The sequence below is a fragment of the Pelodiscus sinensis genome, chromosome 2, assembly GCF_052426305.1.
Source record: "Pelodiscus sinensis isolate ZL-2025 chromosome 2, ASM5242630v1, whole genome shotgun sequence".
Lineage (NCBI taxonomy): Eukaryota > Metazoa > Chordata > Testudines > Trionychidae > Pelodiscus > Pelodiscus sinensis.
The window spans coordinates 62,476,812-62,494,185 of NC_143053.1; the positions used below are offsets into that span (position 1 = coordinate 62,476,812).

Here is a 17,374-nt window from a genome sequence, read left to right on the forward strand (position 1 = left end):
GTCAGAGATAACCTCTTTTTCCTTGACCTGTGTCTCCAGCCCTCGGCATCCTTCCACAGTTTTGCAGACCAGTGGAAGACAAAGGGCTGAGAGCTTCTCAATGCTTAAATAGCTTTTCCCTAGGGCGGGACTCTTGTTCAGCATTCCCCATTTCCATGGAAAAATACCTTGGTCAAAAGGGAATCCTAGGACTAGATGGTATGGTCACATGTCTTACTAGTCCAATCATCTTTGAATTTACAGGAAAACAAGGTTGTTTACAAGTCATTAAGTTGATCTCCAAGTTGTTAAGGCTTCTGAGGAAGCATATTTAAAATGATAAACAGTCTTATACTTAATATTTCTAATTTTACATACAAGAATGGTATATGCACCAAAACAGAATATACAGATCCAATAGTCTGTAATATTAAAATTGACATGTTACATGAGGTATTTCGTTTAAAGCATCTTTGAGTGATACGTATTTATATTTGTAAGCCAAACTTCCTAAAACATAGGGGGGCATGAAAACAGCTTCTAGTAAACCATGACAAAATGGTAGCCTTGTGTGTGTTTAACTATCTGAAAGATCTTTTTGAGGGATATGCTATTTGGATCTGGTGTCTTGATGACTGGACTCACAAACCAAAGACCCACATCAAAATAAAGAATGAGATTTATATTTTGTGTAAATCAGGAGTTAGGGATTTCATCCTAGTGGTCTAGTGGCTAATTTCTCAGTTAAGTAGGAAGATTTGGAAGAAAGGCCACCTTAGCAATAGTAATTTAGGCCCTGATTGGCAAAGGTAATAAGTACATGCAATGTGAGTAGACTAGTTAGGCACATGTTTAAGTACATTGATAAAGCAGGGCTTTTATTTAATGGGGGAATATTTATCTCCTCCCATTCTTTTGATCTAAAGTAGAATATTTTTATTTTTATTAAGTACTCTTAAAATCTCCTCACCATGTTTCTCTTGATCTTCCCTGTTCCACCTTAAAGGAACTATATTCAACATTCATCCATACAAAAGGAGAGAGCCAGGAAGACAAGGTAACATTCAGGCTGTACTCTCCCTCATCAAGCACTTCCTGAAAGTTGAGTTATCTAACTCAATCATACTGCAGTATCCCCTTTTTACAGGGAGAGTTCAGATTGCCAGTCAGTGCAAAATAGGGAGAGCTCTGTAGTAAATGAAGAACTGTAGACCCTACAACACAGATATTAGATAGAGAAGTTTAAAGTTGTCTTTCTTTTTACTTCAGTGAACTCTAACTCATACCCAATAAAATTTAGTTTGCATCATTGAAGAGAAAATCTAGCCTGATTTTAATCCAGTACAGAGAAAGGAGACTACTCTGAATAGCGCGACCAGGAACAGCTAACAGGAGAGTTTGGAAAGGGAGTTCTCCAGGTAAAAGAGGAGTAAAAACGGGACCCTTGTGGTAAGTGGCTGTCTGGAGTGTGTGTTTGTGTGTGGGGGAGTTATTTGCAGTGTGCTGAGCTTGTGTTTGTCTGGATTGTTTGTTTGTTTGTTTTGTTTGTTTGTTTGAAGGAGCTTCTAAAAGGTTTGAAATCTAGAAGCCTCTGTTAATTGGCTGAGCCTCAGTCAGGGGGAGGGGCTACCAGAGCTATATAAGCCTGTGACTCAGCGACCAGGGAGAGCACGACCAGGAACAGCTAAGAGGAGAGTTTGGAGAGGGAGTTTTAGAGGGCACTAGTGACTTGTGACCTTCTTTAAAACATAACTCTTAGAATAATCTATACTCCAGAGGTTTAAAAAGAATCCCAGTTTATACTTAAACTTATTCATTAGAAAAATGGAGACAGAAGCCCAGCAACAGAGTGGGGGCTATCCTGTTTATTGTGTTGAGTGTAACATGTATGATTACCTGCCCTGTGGGCGGGTGGTGTATGTGTGCACCTGTTGCAAGGAGCTCCTGACCCTCAGAGACCGAGTTCGGGCTTTGGAGAACAGGGTGGCTGAACTGGAGGAGCTAAGGGAGGTAGAGAGCTATGTTGATGAGACTTTTCGGGACACTGTAGTACTGTCCCACCTCCAGTCTGAGAGCCCCAGTGCTCTGAAGGAGGATGAAAGTCTCAAGGGAACAGAGCATTTAATGGGAGCAGAGGGAAACCATCCCGTAGTTGGGACCCTCCTCCCAGAGGATGTTGCGGTATCCTCTCGCACTGAGGATACCTCTGAGGGGGAGGGAATGCCAGTTAGGAAGAGGCAGGTGTTACTAGTGGGTGATTCGATCGTTAGAAACATAGATAGTTGGGTTTGTGATGACCGGGAGAACCGTATGGTCACTTGCCTACCTGGTGCGAAGGTTGCGGATCTCTCGAGGCATCTAGATAGATTTATGTGTAGTGCTGGGGAGGAGCCGGTGGTCGTGGTACATGTAGGTACCAATGACATAGGGAAGGGTAGGAGAGATGTCCTGGAGGCCAAATTTAGGCTGTTAGGAAAGAGACTGAAATCCAGGACCTCTATGGTGGCATTCTCGGAAATGCTTCCAGTTCCACGCGCAGGGCCAGGTAGGCAGGCAGAGCTTCAGAGTCTCAATGCGTGGATGAGACGATGGTGTAGGGAAGAGGGGTTTGGATTTATTAGGAACTGTGGACACTTTTGGGAGAGGGGGAGCCAATACAGGAAGGATGGGCTCCACCTAAACCAGGGTGGAACCAGACTTCTGGCACTAAACATTAAAAAGGCCGTAGAGCAGTTTTTAAACTAAGAGATGGGGGAAAGCCGATTGGTGCGGAGATGCACATAAATCGTAGGGAGACTTCTCAGAGGAGAATCCATTGATAGAGATTCTTTAAGAAGTAATCAGAAAGAGAGGAGGGGAGAGGGCAAACCATGGGCCAGAGCAGACAAACAACCGCATACAAAGGAATCCAATGCATCAGGGAAGGGCAGACAAATAACCAGTGGCAAATTTCTAAAGTGCTTGTACACAAATGCTAGGAGTCTGACTAATAAGATGGGTAAACTAGAGTACCTCGTATTAAATGAGGAAATTGACATATGAAGCATCACTGAAACCTGGTGGAATGATGAAAATCTGTGGGACACAATCATACCGGGATATAAAATATATAGAAAGGATAGAGCAGGCCGGGTGGGTGGCGGAGTGGCACTGTATGTGAAAGATAATGTAGAATCAAATGAAATAAAAATATTAAGTGAATCAACATGTTCAATAGAATCGCTATGGATAGTAATCCCATACTACAATAATAAGAAATTAGCAGTAGGGATATATTACCGACCACCTGACCAGGACAGCGACACTGACATTGAAATGCTGAGGGAGATTAGAGAGGCTACCAAAATAAAGAACTCTATAATAATGGGGGATTTTAATTACCCCCATATTGACTGGATACATGTCACCTCAGGAAAAGAAGCGGAGATAAAATTTCTCAGTGACTTAAATGACTGCTTCTTGGAGCAGCTAGTGGAGGAACCCACAAGGAGAGAGGCAATTCTCGATTTAGTCCTGAGTGGAGTGCAGGATCAGGTCCAGGATATAACCGTTACCGGACCGCTTGGGAATAGTGACCATAATATAAAAACATTCAACATTCCTGTGGTGGGAAGAACACCTCAGCAGTCCAGCACCCTGGCATTTAATTTCAAAAAGGGGAATTACACAAAAATGAGGAGGTTAGTTAAACAGAAATTAAAAGGCACAGTGACTAGAGCCAAATCCCTGAAAGCTGCATGGAAACTTTTTAAAGACACCATAATAGAGGCCCAACTTAAATGTATACCCCAAATTAAAAAACATAGCAAGAGACCTAAAAAAGAGTCACCGTGGCTTAACCACCATGTAAAAGAAGCAGTGAGGGACAAAAAGGTATCTTTTAAGAAGTGGAAGTCCAATCCTAGTGAGATAAATAGAGAGATAAATAGAAAGGAACATAAACACTGTCAAATCAAGTGTAAAAATGTAATAAGAAATGCAAAAAAAGATTTTGAGGAACAGCTAGCCAAAAACTCAAAAAGAAATAACAAAATGTTTTTTAAGTACATTAGAAGCAGGAAGCCAGCTAAAAAACCTGTGGGTCCCTTAGATGATCGAGCTATAAAAGGAGCAATCAAGGACTATAAAGCCATTGCGGAGAAACTAAATGATTTCTTTGCTTCAATCTTCACGGCTCAGGACGTTGGGGAGATTCCTGAATCTGCACTGTCCTTTGTGGGTGATGAATCTGAGGAACTGTCCCGGATTGACGTGTCATTAGAGGAGGTTTTGGAACAAATAGAAAAACTTAATGTTAACAAATCTCCGGGACTGGATGGCAATCAACCAAGGGTTCTAAAAGAACTCAAATGGGAAATTTCTGAGCTATTATCTGTGGTTTGTAACCTATCCTTTAAATTGGCTTCCGTACCTAATGACTGGAAGGTAGCCAACGTGACACCAATATTTAAAAAGGGCTCTAGAGGCGATCCTGGCAATTACAGAGCGGTAAGTCTAACTTCAGTACCGGGCAAATTAGTCGAAACAATAGTAAAGAATAAAATTGTGAAGCATGTAGAAGAACATAATTTATTGGACAAAAGTCAACATGGTTTCTGTAAAGGGAAATCCTGTCTTACTAATCTGTTAGAGTTCTTTGAAGGGGTTAACAAACATGCGGACAAGGGGGATCCAGTAGATATAGTATATTTGGATTTTCAGAAAGCCTTTGACAAGGTCCCTCACCAAAGGCTAACGTATAAATTACATAGCCATGGGATAAGAGAGAAGGTCCTTTCTTGGATTGAGAACTGGTTAAAAGACAGGAAACAAAGGGTAGGAATAAATGGTAAATTTTCAGATTGGAGAGGGGTAACTAGTGGTGTACCCCAAGGGTCAGTCCTGGGACCAATCCTTTTCAACTTATTCATAAATGATCTGGAGAAAAGGGTAAGCAGTGAGGTAATAAAGTTTGCAGATGATACCAAACTGTTTAGGATAGTCAAGACAGAAGCAGACCGTGAGGGACTCCAAGAAGATCTCACCAAACTGAGTGATTGGGCAACAAAATGGCTAATGACATTTAATGTGGATAAGTGTAAAGTAATGCATATTGGGAAAAATAACCCCTACTATACATACAGTATGATGGGGGCTAATTTGGCTACGACAAATCAGGAAAGAGATCTTGGAGTTATCGTGGACAGTTCTCTGAGAACTTCCACACAGTGTGCAGCGGCGGTCAAAAAGGCAAATAGGATGCTAGGAATTATTAAGAAAGGGATAGAAAATAAGACCCGGAATATCTTACTGCCCCTGTATAAAACTATGGTACGCCCACATCTTGAATACTGTGTACAGATGTGGTCTCCTCGCCTTAAAAAAGATATTTTGGCCTTGGAAAGGGTTCAGAAAAGGGAAACTAAAATGATTAAGGGTTTGGAACGGTTCCCATATGAGGAAAGCGACTGGGACTTTTCAGTTTAGAAAAGAGGAGACTGAGGAGGGATATGATAGAGGTATATAAAATCATGAGTGGTGTGGACAGGGCCGATAAAGAAAAGTTATTTATTAGTTCCCATAATAGAAGAACTAGAGGACACCAAATGAAATTAATGGGGAGCAGGTTTAAAACTAATAAAAGAAAGTTCTTCTTCACACAGCGTGTAGTCAACCTGTGGAACTCCTTGCCAGAGGAGGCTGTGAAGGCTAGGACTATAATAGAGTTTAAAGAGAAGCTAGATAATTTCATGGAGGTTAGGTCCATAAAAGGCTATTAGCCAGGGGATAGAAATGGTGTCCCTGGCCTCTGTTTGTCAGAGGCTGGAGAGGGATGGCAGGAGATAAATCACTTGATCATTGTCTTCGGTCCACCCTCTCTGGGGCACCTGGTGCTGGCCACTGTCGGTAGACAGAATACTGGGCTAGATGGACTTTTGGTCTGACCCAGTACGGCCGTTCTTATGTTCTTATACTTGAATACATTGAAATATTATCTAAAAGTATTACATAGTTTGTTAGTTTTAAACAATCTGAGTGGATACCGAAAATAAGCTCTGGAGAGTATTCAGATATGAGGTATAGAAGTAATTTCCATCCTGAATCAACCTTCATTTATCAAGATCACTAAAGAGAATACATAGATAGAGGGTGAATTCTGCTGTCATTTATATTGGAGCAACTCCACTGATGTTAAATGAAAGGTATCTAACAATCAAATTCATCAGTTTACACTGATGTAATGCCTCGGACCAGGACAGTACCTAAACATATGTTTAAATTCTTTGCTGGGACCAGGGCTTTAATGAGAATTGGGTTAGGCCTGCAGAATTTAGCTCTGGTAGAGCCTTTAAAAAAAATCAAATGAAAAAAAAGCCCAAAGGATCACTGAGCCAATGCCCCAGCAGAGAGAGGAAAAAAGATCATTCTTTTTGAAGCTTACTGAGTTAGATAGACCATTGGTCTGAGCTAAAATGACCCTTCTTATGTTCTAAGCATCAATTAATTTTAGGGACTGGATGAAATAATGAAGCTGATGCATACTGATGTGGTGTCAGCCATCTGAATCATTTACAATCAGAATTTCTGATATATCTCAGCAGAATGAAGGTATTTCAGAAATATATTACTATGTTTATGAGATGTAAAATGTCAGCACAGTACCATATACTTCTGCAGCACATGAATGTCTAAAAAGATCATGTATAATTTCCCTTGAAAATGCTAATTTGAATGCATACATACTTTAGTTCCAGTAAGAGGTCTACGTGCTGTGCTTTCCCAGAGCAGAAATATAGCTCTCAGTCAGTTAAAAGGAGTCCTTCACTAAACTTTATAACCTCATTCCAAACTCTAGTTGTCAGTTAACAGCTTTTCAGAATGACAGTTTAAATCAAGAAAATGTCACACATATTTAGTAACAGGGCTAATCTTTTCTGTAAATTGCTGCCTGTGGTTTTCAAAAACACAATAAATTGCTGGCAATTGACAAAGTGTCTCTCTCTGCAAGGATAACTTGACTTTTGCACATTTAACAAACAGTTTTAAATTATTCATGCATATCATTCAATGTTTAGGCAATTCTGGGAGTCATTGGTTTCAGGAACCTGTAGTCTCCCTTTGATATTAGACTAAAATATCTCTTTTCCTTGTTTTTTTCCCCTTCTTAAATGTAAAACTGCATCCAGTAAGCAAAGACACATACCACACTACAGGATTCACTCATCATTCTTAAGATGCCAATGTTACTACACAACCATCAACTATAAGCAAAAAGGTTGGCTTTTGTTTAACAAAGATATTCTGAAGTTTAAGAAAACTTTGGGCTTCAGATATACCATCTCAGGACTCTATTCAACAGAGGGGATACTTGGTCTTCAAGGGCACTTTAACACCAATGATCTAATTAAAACACAGTGAAATTGATGGAAAAACTAGATTGACTTCCATAAGGACACAGGAGACCAAAAATGGGACCAGATAGGACAAATACAGGCAAAAAGAGTTACACAGAGAAGGCAGAAAGAGAAGGGCCCTGGATCAGCTAAAGGGCATTTATTTATACATAAAAGACAAAATATCTAGAACGGGGAGGACAATAGTGTGAAGCATCTCTCATCATGTGCACTGATTGGGACTGTATGGTGGGATCTATCCTTCACTAATGCTTGAAAAACCCCACCCATTTCATTGTTCTGTACGCAGAAGGACAAAGTAGAAGAGGTATCCTGAATGATCAGAGGGTTCACTCTGCCTTGTCCATCTTCTACTTCCTTTGAGAAGGCAGGGGAGGGACAAGGAGTTGGGTGAGTCACTATAGAAAAATTGCCTTTTCCTTTGATTCCTATACTCAGCTCAGCTCCCCTTCAAACCCATCAATGTGAGAGTTTTGTTTCAGCCTGTGTGAAGGCCCTTTCAGACAATTCTGGATGAAGCTTATTAGTCTATCCCTGAGGGTGGCTTAGGCTGCAACATAAGCCTCAAATTGCCTTTACATAACTGAAACAGAGGACTTATATTTGTGACTGTGGACTTAAGAAAGAAGTGCATCTTCTCTGTTGATAGGGTTGCCAGTTTTGAACCGGACAGTCCAGTATTTGAGCTTTCTGTTCAGGAAACAAATTGAGAAAATATAAATGAAAAAATATAAATGTCCGGTATTTTCTAAATAAGATGTAATGTAGATTGTGATGCAATGTCAAGTGAATCTGGTATTTTTGTTGAAACCATCTGGCAACCCTATCTGTTGATGTTTCACCTGTAAAGGCCATTTTGGCCTTTATAGGATCCACCATGCCCTAATTGGTAGAACGGGGACATTTTTGTAATATAGTAGGTCTCTGTTTACTTTCTTAGATGACCAAAGTAAATGACCTACTGCTATTTAACACCACGTATTTAGCTGTCTGCCTGTGAGCAAAAGACGAGTGAATTGTTATTGAAATTTCTACTCAGAATAGTAAACTATCATTTTCAGCCAACGAAGGTTCATTTTTTTGGATCTCAAGCTTCCAGTTCTATGTTGAACCAACAGGGCCAGCTTCTCAGCAACTGTGAAAGAGCAGAGCTTCCGTTAACTTTATAGTGAGAATATTGATCGGTGACAGGTGAAATAAAAGTGCAAAATGTATTATATGTAACTGTTTGAGGTTCTAATATATACAAATTAAAAACAATACACGAAATTAGGTAAAGTACAAATATAATGTCCTTTTGAGTAGAAGTTCAAAAGAGTTCAGGTGGCAAGACAAAAAATGGCCATTCTTGGTTCAGTAACCTGTCTTCGGACAGTGGCCAGAGCCAGATTCTTCAGAGGTAATGAACAAAACAGGGAAATCATTGAGTGATCCATCCCTTTTTCATCCACTCCCAGTTTCTGACACTCAGAGGTCCAGGGACACCAAGAGCATGGGGTGCTATCCCTGACTATTTTGGCTAACAGCTATTGATGGGTTTATCTTTTATGAAATGTTCTAATTCTTTTTTTTTTTAACCCAGTTACAATTTTCACCCTTCTAACATCCCCTGGCAATGAATTCCCTACTTGACTGTGCAGTGTGTAAAGTACTTACGTTTTTTTTTCCAACCTGCTGACTATTTATTTTATTGGGTGGCCCTGGTTCTTGTGCTATGTGAAGGGATGAATAACACTTCCTTATTCCCTTTCTCCACTACAATCATGAGTTTTTAGGTTTATATCATAATTCCCTACCCAGGTATATCTTTTCCAAGTTGAACAGTCAGTATTTTAAATATCCTCTTATATGAAGCTGCTTCATATCCCTAATATTTTTTGTTGTCTCTCTCTGTACTTTTTCAAATTTTAATATCTTTTGTATATTTATGAAAGAAAAAGAGATTAATTATCAATTGGACTCTAGGAGTGGCTCTCTTTTTGAGTGGCATCTATTTGCACTTAATTGATGGAAACTTTATACATTTAATCCTATGGAATGTTTAGGTGATCCCTGGGAATGGCAAGTTAAAACAGGCAATTGATTAATAAAGATGAGTATTAACACAAGTTTCATACTCTAAATCAATTTACCTATATAGCTTTAGTTACCTAATATAGCTTTAGTGGAATTTATAAGGCACTAATCACCAAAGAATATATATTTTTACATATAACCTATGCAGAATCAATACAAGTAAATAGCCTATTTTAAGGTGCTTAAAGACCACTGTACTGAGTGTAGGGGAAAAAAGATAAATTTAGAGTAATAATTTCTAATGCATTCTTATCTTGGGAACTCAATTTTTGACACTGCAAGATGAAAGTTTATTGCAGGGTTTTTAACTTCAATGTGTGAGTAAAGAAGAGGACTAAGGATTCTGTGTCATTGGAAAGGCACTATTAACATTGATCCCAATGCAACAAGCTACATAAGTACATGTGTGATGGGGTTTTTATTCAAAACAGGCCCTGAGAGGCCAATCAATATATCTAGCAGCAAGCTAAATGACGTTCAGCAATGGAGGGGCTCGGTGGTGATCATAAAGCCAGGAAGTTTTAAGCAGAAAGAGGCAAGAAGTAAAGAATCTGCAGTTATTTCCTAGGGCAATAGAAAGAGCAGGAAGCAGTTCAGGAAGGCAGCAAAGAGTCTAAGGGTATGTCTACACTACCCCGCTAGTTCGAACTAGCGGGGTAATGTATGCATACCGCACTTGCTAATGAAGCCCGGGATTTGAATTTCCCGGGCTTCATTAGCATAAGCGGGGAGCCGCCATTTTTAAATCCCCGCTGCTTCGAACCCCGTGTAGCGCGGCTACACGGGGCTCGAACTAGGTAGTTCGGACTAGGGTCCTATTCCGAACTACCGTTACTCCTCGTGAAACGAGGTGTACCGGTAGTTCGGAATAGGCACCCTAGTCCGAACTACCTAGTTCGAGCCCCGTGTAGCCGCGCTACACGGGGTTCGAAGCAGCGGGGATTTAAAAATGGCGGCTCCCCGCTTATGCTAATGAAGCCCGGGAAATTCAAATCCCGGGCTTCATTAGCAAGTGCGGTATGCATACATTACCCTCCTAGTTCGAACTAGGAGGGTAGTGTAGACATACCCTGAGGGAGTAGATCTTAGCTGCCAGGTATAGGGATCCTGTGCCAGAACCCAAAGTAGAGGGCGGAACTAGATTCCCCTACCAGCTGCAAAGGAAACTGGTAACAGGCGTAAGGGCCACAGAACCCAAAAATCAGACAGAAGACTTGCTGTAAGGTCATTGGAGTATAGTTTGATTGGATTCTCTTTCCCCAGAAGGGATGGACTAAAGTTGGTACCCGGCCATAGGGCCAAGTAACAGCAAGAAAGACTACCACAGCAATTAAGTGAACATCAGCAGGGGGCATCATATGGGACAAGAGCCAGTACACACTTCTGGTCATCAAGATGTGCTGCAGTACCAGGACACAGTTGGAAAAAACAGATAATGTTAGGGATATGTTAGTTTCAATCCAAACACTTTACAACAAATGGCTCAGAAATCACATTGCCCACAAAGTTCTCAGAAGTATGTCTCTTTCTCTCTCTCTCGATGGGAGTTGATTTGTGGTTTTTCTTGTTAACTTAGACCATCTCATTCTCATTGTACTGATTAACATATTTAACAAAAGTTTATAACAATGTTTTTGTATTACACTCTTGTTATGGCAAATTCTGTAAATGTATGTCTGCTACAGCCAACATTTTTATCAAGGACCTGGAAGTGTGAATCACTGCTAATAAACTTTGTGGACAACTTAAAGATTGGAAAAGAGGTAAATAATAGTGAGGACAAAGGAGTCATGCAGAGCAACCTGGATCACTAGATAAACTGGGGTTGATTAAAGAATATGTTTTTAAATACAATCAAATGCATATGGAATCAAGGAATGCAGGCCATGCCTAAAAAGGGGATGAGGAGATGGTATCCTTAAAAGCGGAATCTGAAAAGGGGTTCAGTATCAGGGTGAACAAGCAACTCAGCATGAGAGTCCAATGCAATACTATGGTAAAAGAGGGCTAGTGCCATCCTTGGAGGTACAAATAAGGGAGTAGTGAGTAACAGAAGGCAGGTGATTTCATCTATACATACAGCATTTGCAAGACTGATTCTGGAATACTGTGTGCAGTGCTACTGACCACATTTTAAAAGGATGTTGAAAATCTGGATTAATGCACAGAAAACAGCCACAAAAATGATTTGTGGTCTGGAGAAAATGCCTTACAGTGAGACACTTTAAAGCTCAATCTGTTTAATTTATCAAAATAGACAATGGAGGGCTCTTGATTACAGTCTAAGTACATCTACAGGGAGAATACCCCCAAGACTAAAGGGCACTTTTATACTAGCAGTAAAAGGCATAACAATAACCAATGGTCAGAAGTGAAAGACACAAAAATTCAAATTAGAATGCACAAATTTTTAACAGTGAGGGTCATTGGAACAAATGATAAAGATAAGTGATGAATTCTCCATATCTTGATTATTTTAAATCAAGCCAGTATGCCTTTCTGTAGGCTATGATTTAGGCCAATGGCTAAACACAGGGGTAAAATGGATGACATTTAGTTGCTGTGAAACACAGGGGGTCAGACATTACAATCTAATGGTCCTGTAATGTCCCTACATTCTATATATCTATAACTCTGGATGTTCTTGTTGTCCATCCAAATGTCCACTCTTTTCAAATCCTATCCAGCTCTTGGTCTCAATGATTCCTTGTGAGTAAGTTTTGATGGTCGTCTTAGTGAGTCTTCAAATTGTCACAATTGATACTCAATTTTGGATTTTTTCTTAAATTATTCAAATATTACAAAATTCTTTTGTGAGTTCTTTTTAAAGTTCTTCACAGTCTGCTTTGGTCTTAACTATCTTGAGAAGTTTAGTATCATCTGGAAACTTTGCCATCTCAGTTTACCCCTTTCTCCAGATCATTTATGAATAAGTTGAATAGAATTGGTCCTAGGACTGACCCTTGGGGAACACCACTAGTTACCTCTCTCCATTTGAAAATTTACCATTTATTCCTACCCTTTGTTTCCCATCTTTTAACGAATTCTCAGTCCATGAAAAGATCTTCCCTCTTATCCCATGACAACTTAATATTAATGCCAATATTTAAAAAGGGTTCTTGAGGTGATCCTGGCAATTACAGATCAGTAAGTTAAATCAGTACTGGGCAAATTAGTTGAAACTACAGTTAAGAATAGAATTATCATACATGAAGAGGAACATAATTTGTTGGCAAAAAGTCAATATAGATTCTGTAAAGAGAAATCATGCCTTACTAATGTACTAGAGTTCTTTGAAGGAAATCAGCAAACATATGGACAAAGGGGATCCAGAGGCTATAGTGTACTTAGATTTCCAGAAAGTCTTTGACACAGTCCCTCATCAAAGGCTCTTATGTAAAGTTAGTTGTCATGGGATAAGAGGGAAGGTCCTCCCATAGACTGATATCTGGTTAAAAAACAGGAAACAAAAGGTAGGAATAATCGTCAATTTTCAGGACAGAGAGATGTAAGTAGTGGTGTCCCCCAACAGACTGTACTGGGACCAGTCCTATTCAACCTATTTATAAATGAACTGGAGAAAAGGGTAAACAGTGAGGTAGCAAAATTTAGAGGTGATACTAAACTACTCAATATAGTTAAGACCACCAAAGCAGATTTTATAGAGTTTCAAAAGGATCTCACAAAACTAGGTGATTGGGCAACAAAATGGCAAATGAATTTTAATTTTGATAAATGCAAAGTAATGCACATTGGAAATAATAATCCCAACGATACATATAAAATGATGGGGACTAATTAGCTATAACTACTCAAGAGAGAGATCTTGGAGGCACTGTGGATAATTCTCTGAAAACATCCCCTCAGTGTGCAGCGGCAGTCAAAAAAGCAAACAGAATGTTAGGAATCATTAAAAAAGGGATAGAGAAACAGGGTACGTCTAGACTACATGCCTCTGTCGCCAGAGGCATGTAGATTAGGCTACCAGACATAGTAAAATTAAGCGTCGATTTAAATAATTGCCGCTTCATTTAAATTTACATGGCTGCCGCGCTGAGCCAACAAACAGCTAATCAGCTGTTTGTCGGCTCAGCGCGATAGTCTGGACGCGCGGGTGTTGACATCAAAGGTATTTGTCGACCACCCAGGTAAACCTCATCCCAGGAGGCTTACCTGGGTGGTTGACAAATACCTTTGATGTCGACACCCGCGCGTCCAGACTATCGCGCTGAGCCGACAAACAGCTGAATAGCTGTTTGTTGGCTCAGCGCGGCAGCCATGTAAATTTAAATGAAGTGGCAACAGAGGCATGTAGTCTAGACGTACCCTAAGACATTTTCTGTTTTATTGCCTCTATATAATTCCATGGTACACCCACATCTTGAATACTGTGTACACATGTGGTTGTCTCATGTCAAAAAAGATATATAGGCATTGGAAAAGGTTCAGAAAAGGGCAACAAAAATGATTAGGGATTTGGAACAGGTCCCATATGAAGAGAGATTAAAAAGACTGGGACTTTTCAGCTTGGAAAATAAGAGACTAATGGGAAATATGATAGAGGTCTATAAAATCATGACTGGTGTGGAGAAAATGAATAAGAAAAAATTACTTACTTGTTCCCATAACCTAAGAACTAGGGGTCACCAAATAAAAATTAAGAGGTAGCAGGTTTAAAACAAACAAAAGGAAGTTTTTCTTCATGCAGTGAGCAGTCAACCTATAGAACGCCTTGCCAGGGGATGTTGTGAAGACCGGGACTTTAACAGGATTCAAAGAAGAACTAGATAAATTCATGGAAGTTAGATTCATCAATACTTATTAGCCAGGGATAGGAATGGGTAGGAATGGTGTCCCTAGCTCTGTTTGTCAGAGGCTGGAAATGGATGACAGGAGAGGGATCACTTGATGATCACTTGTTCTATTCACTCTCTCTGGGGCACCTGGCATTGGCCACTGCTGGAAGACAGGATTCTGGGCTTGATGGACCTTTGGACCCTCTGTTGGTCTCCAGTATGGCTATTCTTATGGTCTTATGTTCTTACTTGCTATTTTTAACAGACCACGAGTTAAGCATTTCCTGCCAACATGCTGTACAGGTATCAGTGATTTCAGTGAATTATAAAGTTAGAAGCATTAATTGAATGTCTTCTCTTGTTTGTGTTGAATGATGTAAACAATATATTAAACACTGTATTTTTTACACAGCTACACAATTGCAAACCCATGATCCTTCTCGAACATAAGTCTAAATTTTGCAGTAAGTTCTTGTATTGTAATCAAAGCAATGCATGAGGTTTTTGCTGAGGTATGTTCTGATGACATTAGCTGAACATTAGAAACTACCGTTTAACTGTCATTGAAGGGCATACTATCACTGCACAGCACTTTTGATTAACAGTCCCTACTACCACCCAAGGCCGGAGTCATTATTTTGAAACTCTGAAATGTTTCTGCATGACGTTCCTAACATAATTTAGCAGTAAATTAGATTCTAGGTTTACTGCCAAAGTAATTAAAAATTCAAAAGGTTGGGGTTTCAACAGAACATTAGGGAAAAATACTACAGTACATACAATTCACTTTATTGTATAAGAGCAGCAGGAGGAGATGGGGACAAGCTTCATAAAGCACTGTGCATGTTGTTTCCTCCACAGCTCCTGCCACCACGGCACCAAGCCCTTCCCTCAATGATTCCCAAAGCTGCATCCTCAGGGACAGGTGCCATGTTGGGAGAGACAATGGTGAGAAGAGGCAGAGTTTGGAGGCCAGTAATGGACAGGCCTCCTTCAGCCTGCCTGGAGTCATGGACCAGACTGCACAGTCGTTTTGGCCAAGGATTGCCTGCAGGGTGGGAGTTTGAGACCCACGTGCTAAAGGATAAGTAGTAAAGAAAGATTATATTGGTGATTTATTACCAGTGTGTTATTCTTGTGGGATACTATGTGTGAGGTCTATATTCATCTCATAGATTCATGGATTTTAAAGGAACAGTGTCACCATGTAGTCACTTTTTGTATAGCATCAGCTAATTCCTGCATCAATTTCACAACTCCTGGTTGAACAGCAGTGTCTATTTTAGAAATCTGGATGATGGGAAATTCTGAACCTCAGTCCTCCCTGTCCTTTCTCCTCACCCCGTGAGGCTGGAGCATCAGAGGAGTGAGGTATCTCAGTTGGGGGCCACATTGTTGAGGGTTAGGGATTTTTGGAGGAGTGGTTTTTTTGGGGTTTTTTTTTGCTTCTCATCAGTGTAGTCCCCAACTGATTTTTCTGTGAGTCAGTGGCCCCTGACCCAAAAAATGGTTCCCGACCCCTGCCATAAATAAAGAAAATATTGAAGCCTTTTGTGTTGAACATAAATTAATATTTTACTTCATTTAAAATGAAGTTTGATAAACTAATATAAGAAACATAAAACACTTTGTTTAATAATTTAAATTAAACCATTCTCCCTAGCTTCAACCAATTTTAGAAAATATGGTCACCATACCCAGCCGGCCCCTTCTCTCCTCCTGGCACGCAGGTCCATAAATGTAAGTGAGTAAGTTAGATCTTGACACACCACTTCTGACAGGCTGCCGACCCCTGTACTAAAGCAACTTTTCAATTGATTTCTTATTGAATGACTAAATTAGTTTTCTTTGTTATAAAATGGACTTCTCCAGAACTTTAGATTGATAAATACTATGATGACTTTTCCTGATTAATAATAAAGGGTCTAAATCATAAATGATCTCCTATTAGCCAGTTGAAGTTTGTACTTAGCTTAAAAAAAAAGTAAGAATTCACAGCAATGTACTTAATATTGCAAAGTTTGAGACTGTTAATAGCCACACTAATTCTAACTTTGTGTTAATAGGCTGCAGCATGAAAAAATGTTCTATATTGATATCGATATGCAAATACTTTAATTTGGTTGAGTTTGTTGTACTAGTATGAAATTCAATGAATGTTGTAGAGAAGCCACTATGAACACAACATGGTTAACAATAAGCGATATTAACGTAAGTGCTACATATTATTAATCTAATATGTACATTGATGCTTCCAGCAAAGACTTCTGCTCTAACCAGGACTTTGAAAAAGGAACCAGCAAACTCAAGTATTGAGTACTAAGTAAAGGAAAACTGGATTCAACAAAAATATGATCTTTTCTTGTGCAATTGTTTAACTTTATTAGTGTTTTTACCCTGAGATCAATTTGCTCAACAAGTTGTCACATTAGCCTTCTCAATCAATTGCTTCAGCTACTTTCAAACCAGACCCAGAACATTTATATCGATGTTTCATTTACTCAAAGAATCTGCTAAAAAGATATTGTATGTTTTTAACAATCAAAATAATCTTCAACCTGATCAAATGGATTCAGCAGCAAGCTCTATTTCAGAGAGACACAGATGTTCAGTTTAATTATGTTTACTTTTTTCCCCTCTATGAATATTTACCACAACAGATAAGTTGCCATACTGAAGTTCTAGCTAGAGAAAAACAACAACCTTTGGAGCTCTGATTACCTGTTAAAAGAGCACACTAGTTTTTCTTCTGGATCTAGTAATTTAAAACACCCTAGCATTGCTGCTATCAAAGTACAATCATTTGCCCCCCCACAACCCTCAAGAATTATAAGGGACCTACCTTAGAAAGCCCGCCTACTTCCAAATAGAAGCAGATAATGAAAACATTCCAGGTGACCCAGAGGGCAGTCCACACCGTGTACTAGACCAAAAGCCAGATGAAAGCAAAAAAAAAAGAAAAAGAAAATGTGAAGACGGAAAGGCTTTATAATGAGCAAATCATTTTTTTTTAAAGAAAATGTATAAATACATATAATTATCCTAGAAATCAACGAACAGGGAGAATCCAGAAACAGAGTTCTGGCTCAAGTCCCCTAAGAACCATAGCAAATTACAAATCCAATATTC

The 17,374-nt window shown here is 39.5% G+C and overlaps 1 protein-coding gene across 6 annotated transcripts in view; it reads right to left on the bottom strand.

Annotated features, from left to right (window-relative positions):
* NKAIN3 (sodium/potassium transporting ATPase interacting 3) overlaps window positions 1-17,374 on the bottom strand; it is a 508,298-nt gene that overhangs the window by 240,830 nt on the left and 250,094 nt on the right. For all 6 annotated transcript variants that reach the window (XR_016348755.1, XR_012901430.2, XM_075920625.2 and 3 more), the window contains exon 3: window positions 17,088-17,168. Coding sequence is in view for 4 of the 6 variants with exons in the window: in XM_075920625.2 (XP_075776740.1) it covers window positions 17,088-17,168 (81 nt within the window). In the remaining 2 variants the exon portion in view is untranslated. The remainder of the gene's footprint in view (window positions 1-17,087; window positions 17,169-17,374) is intronic.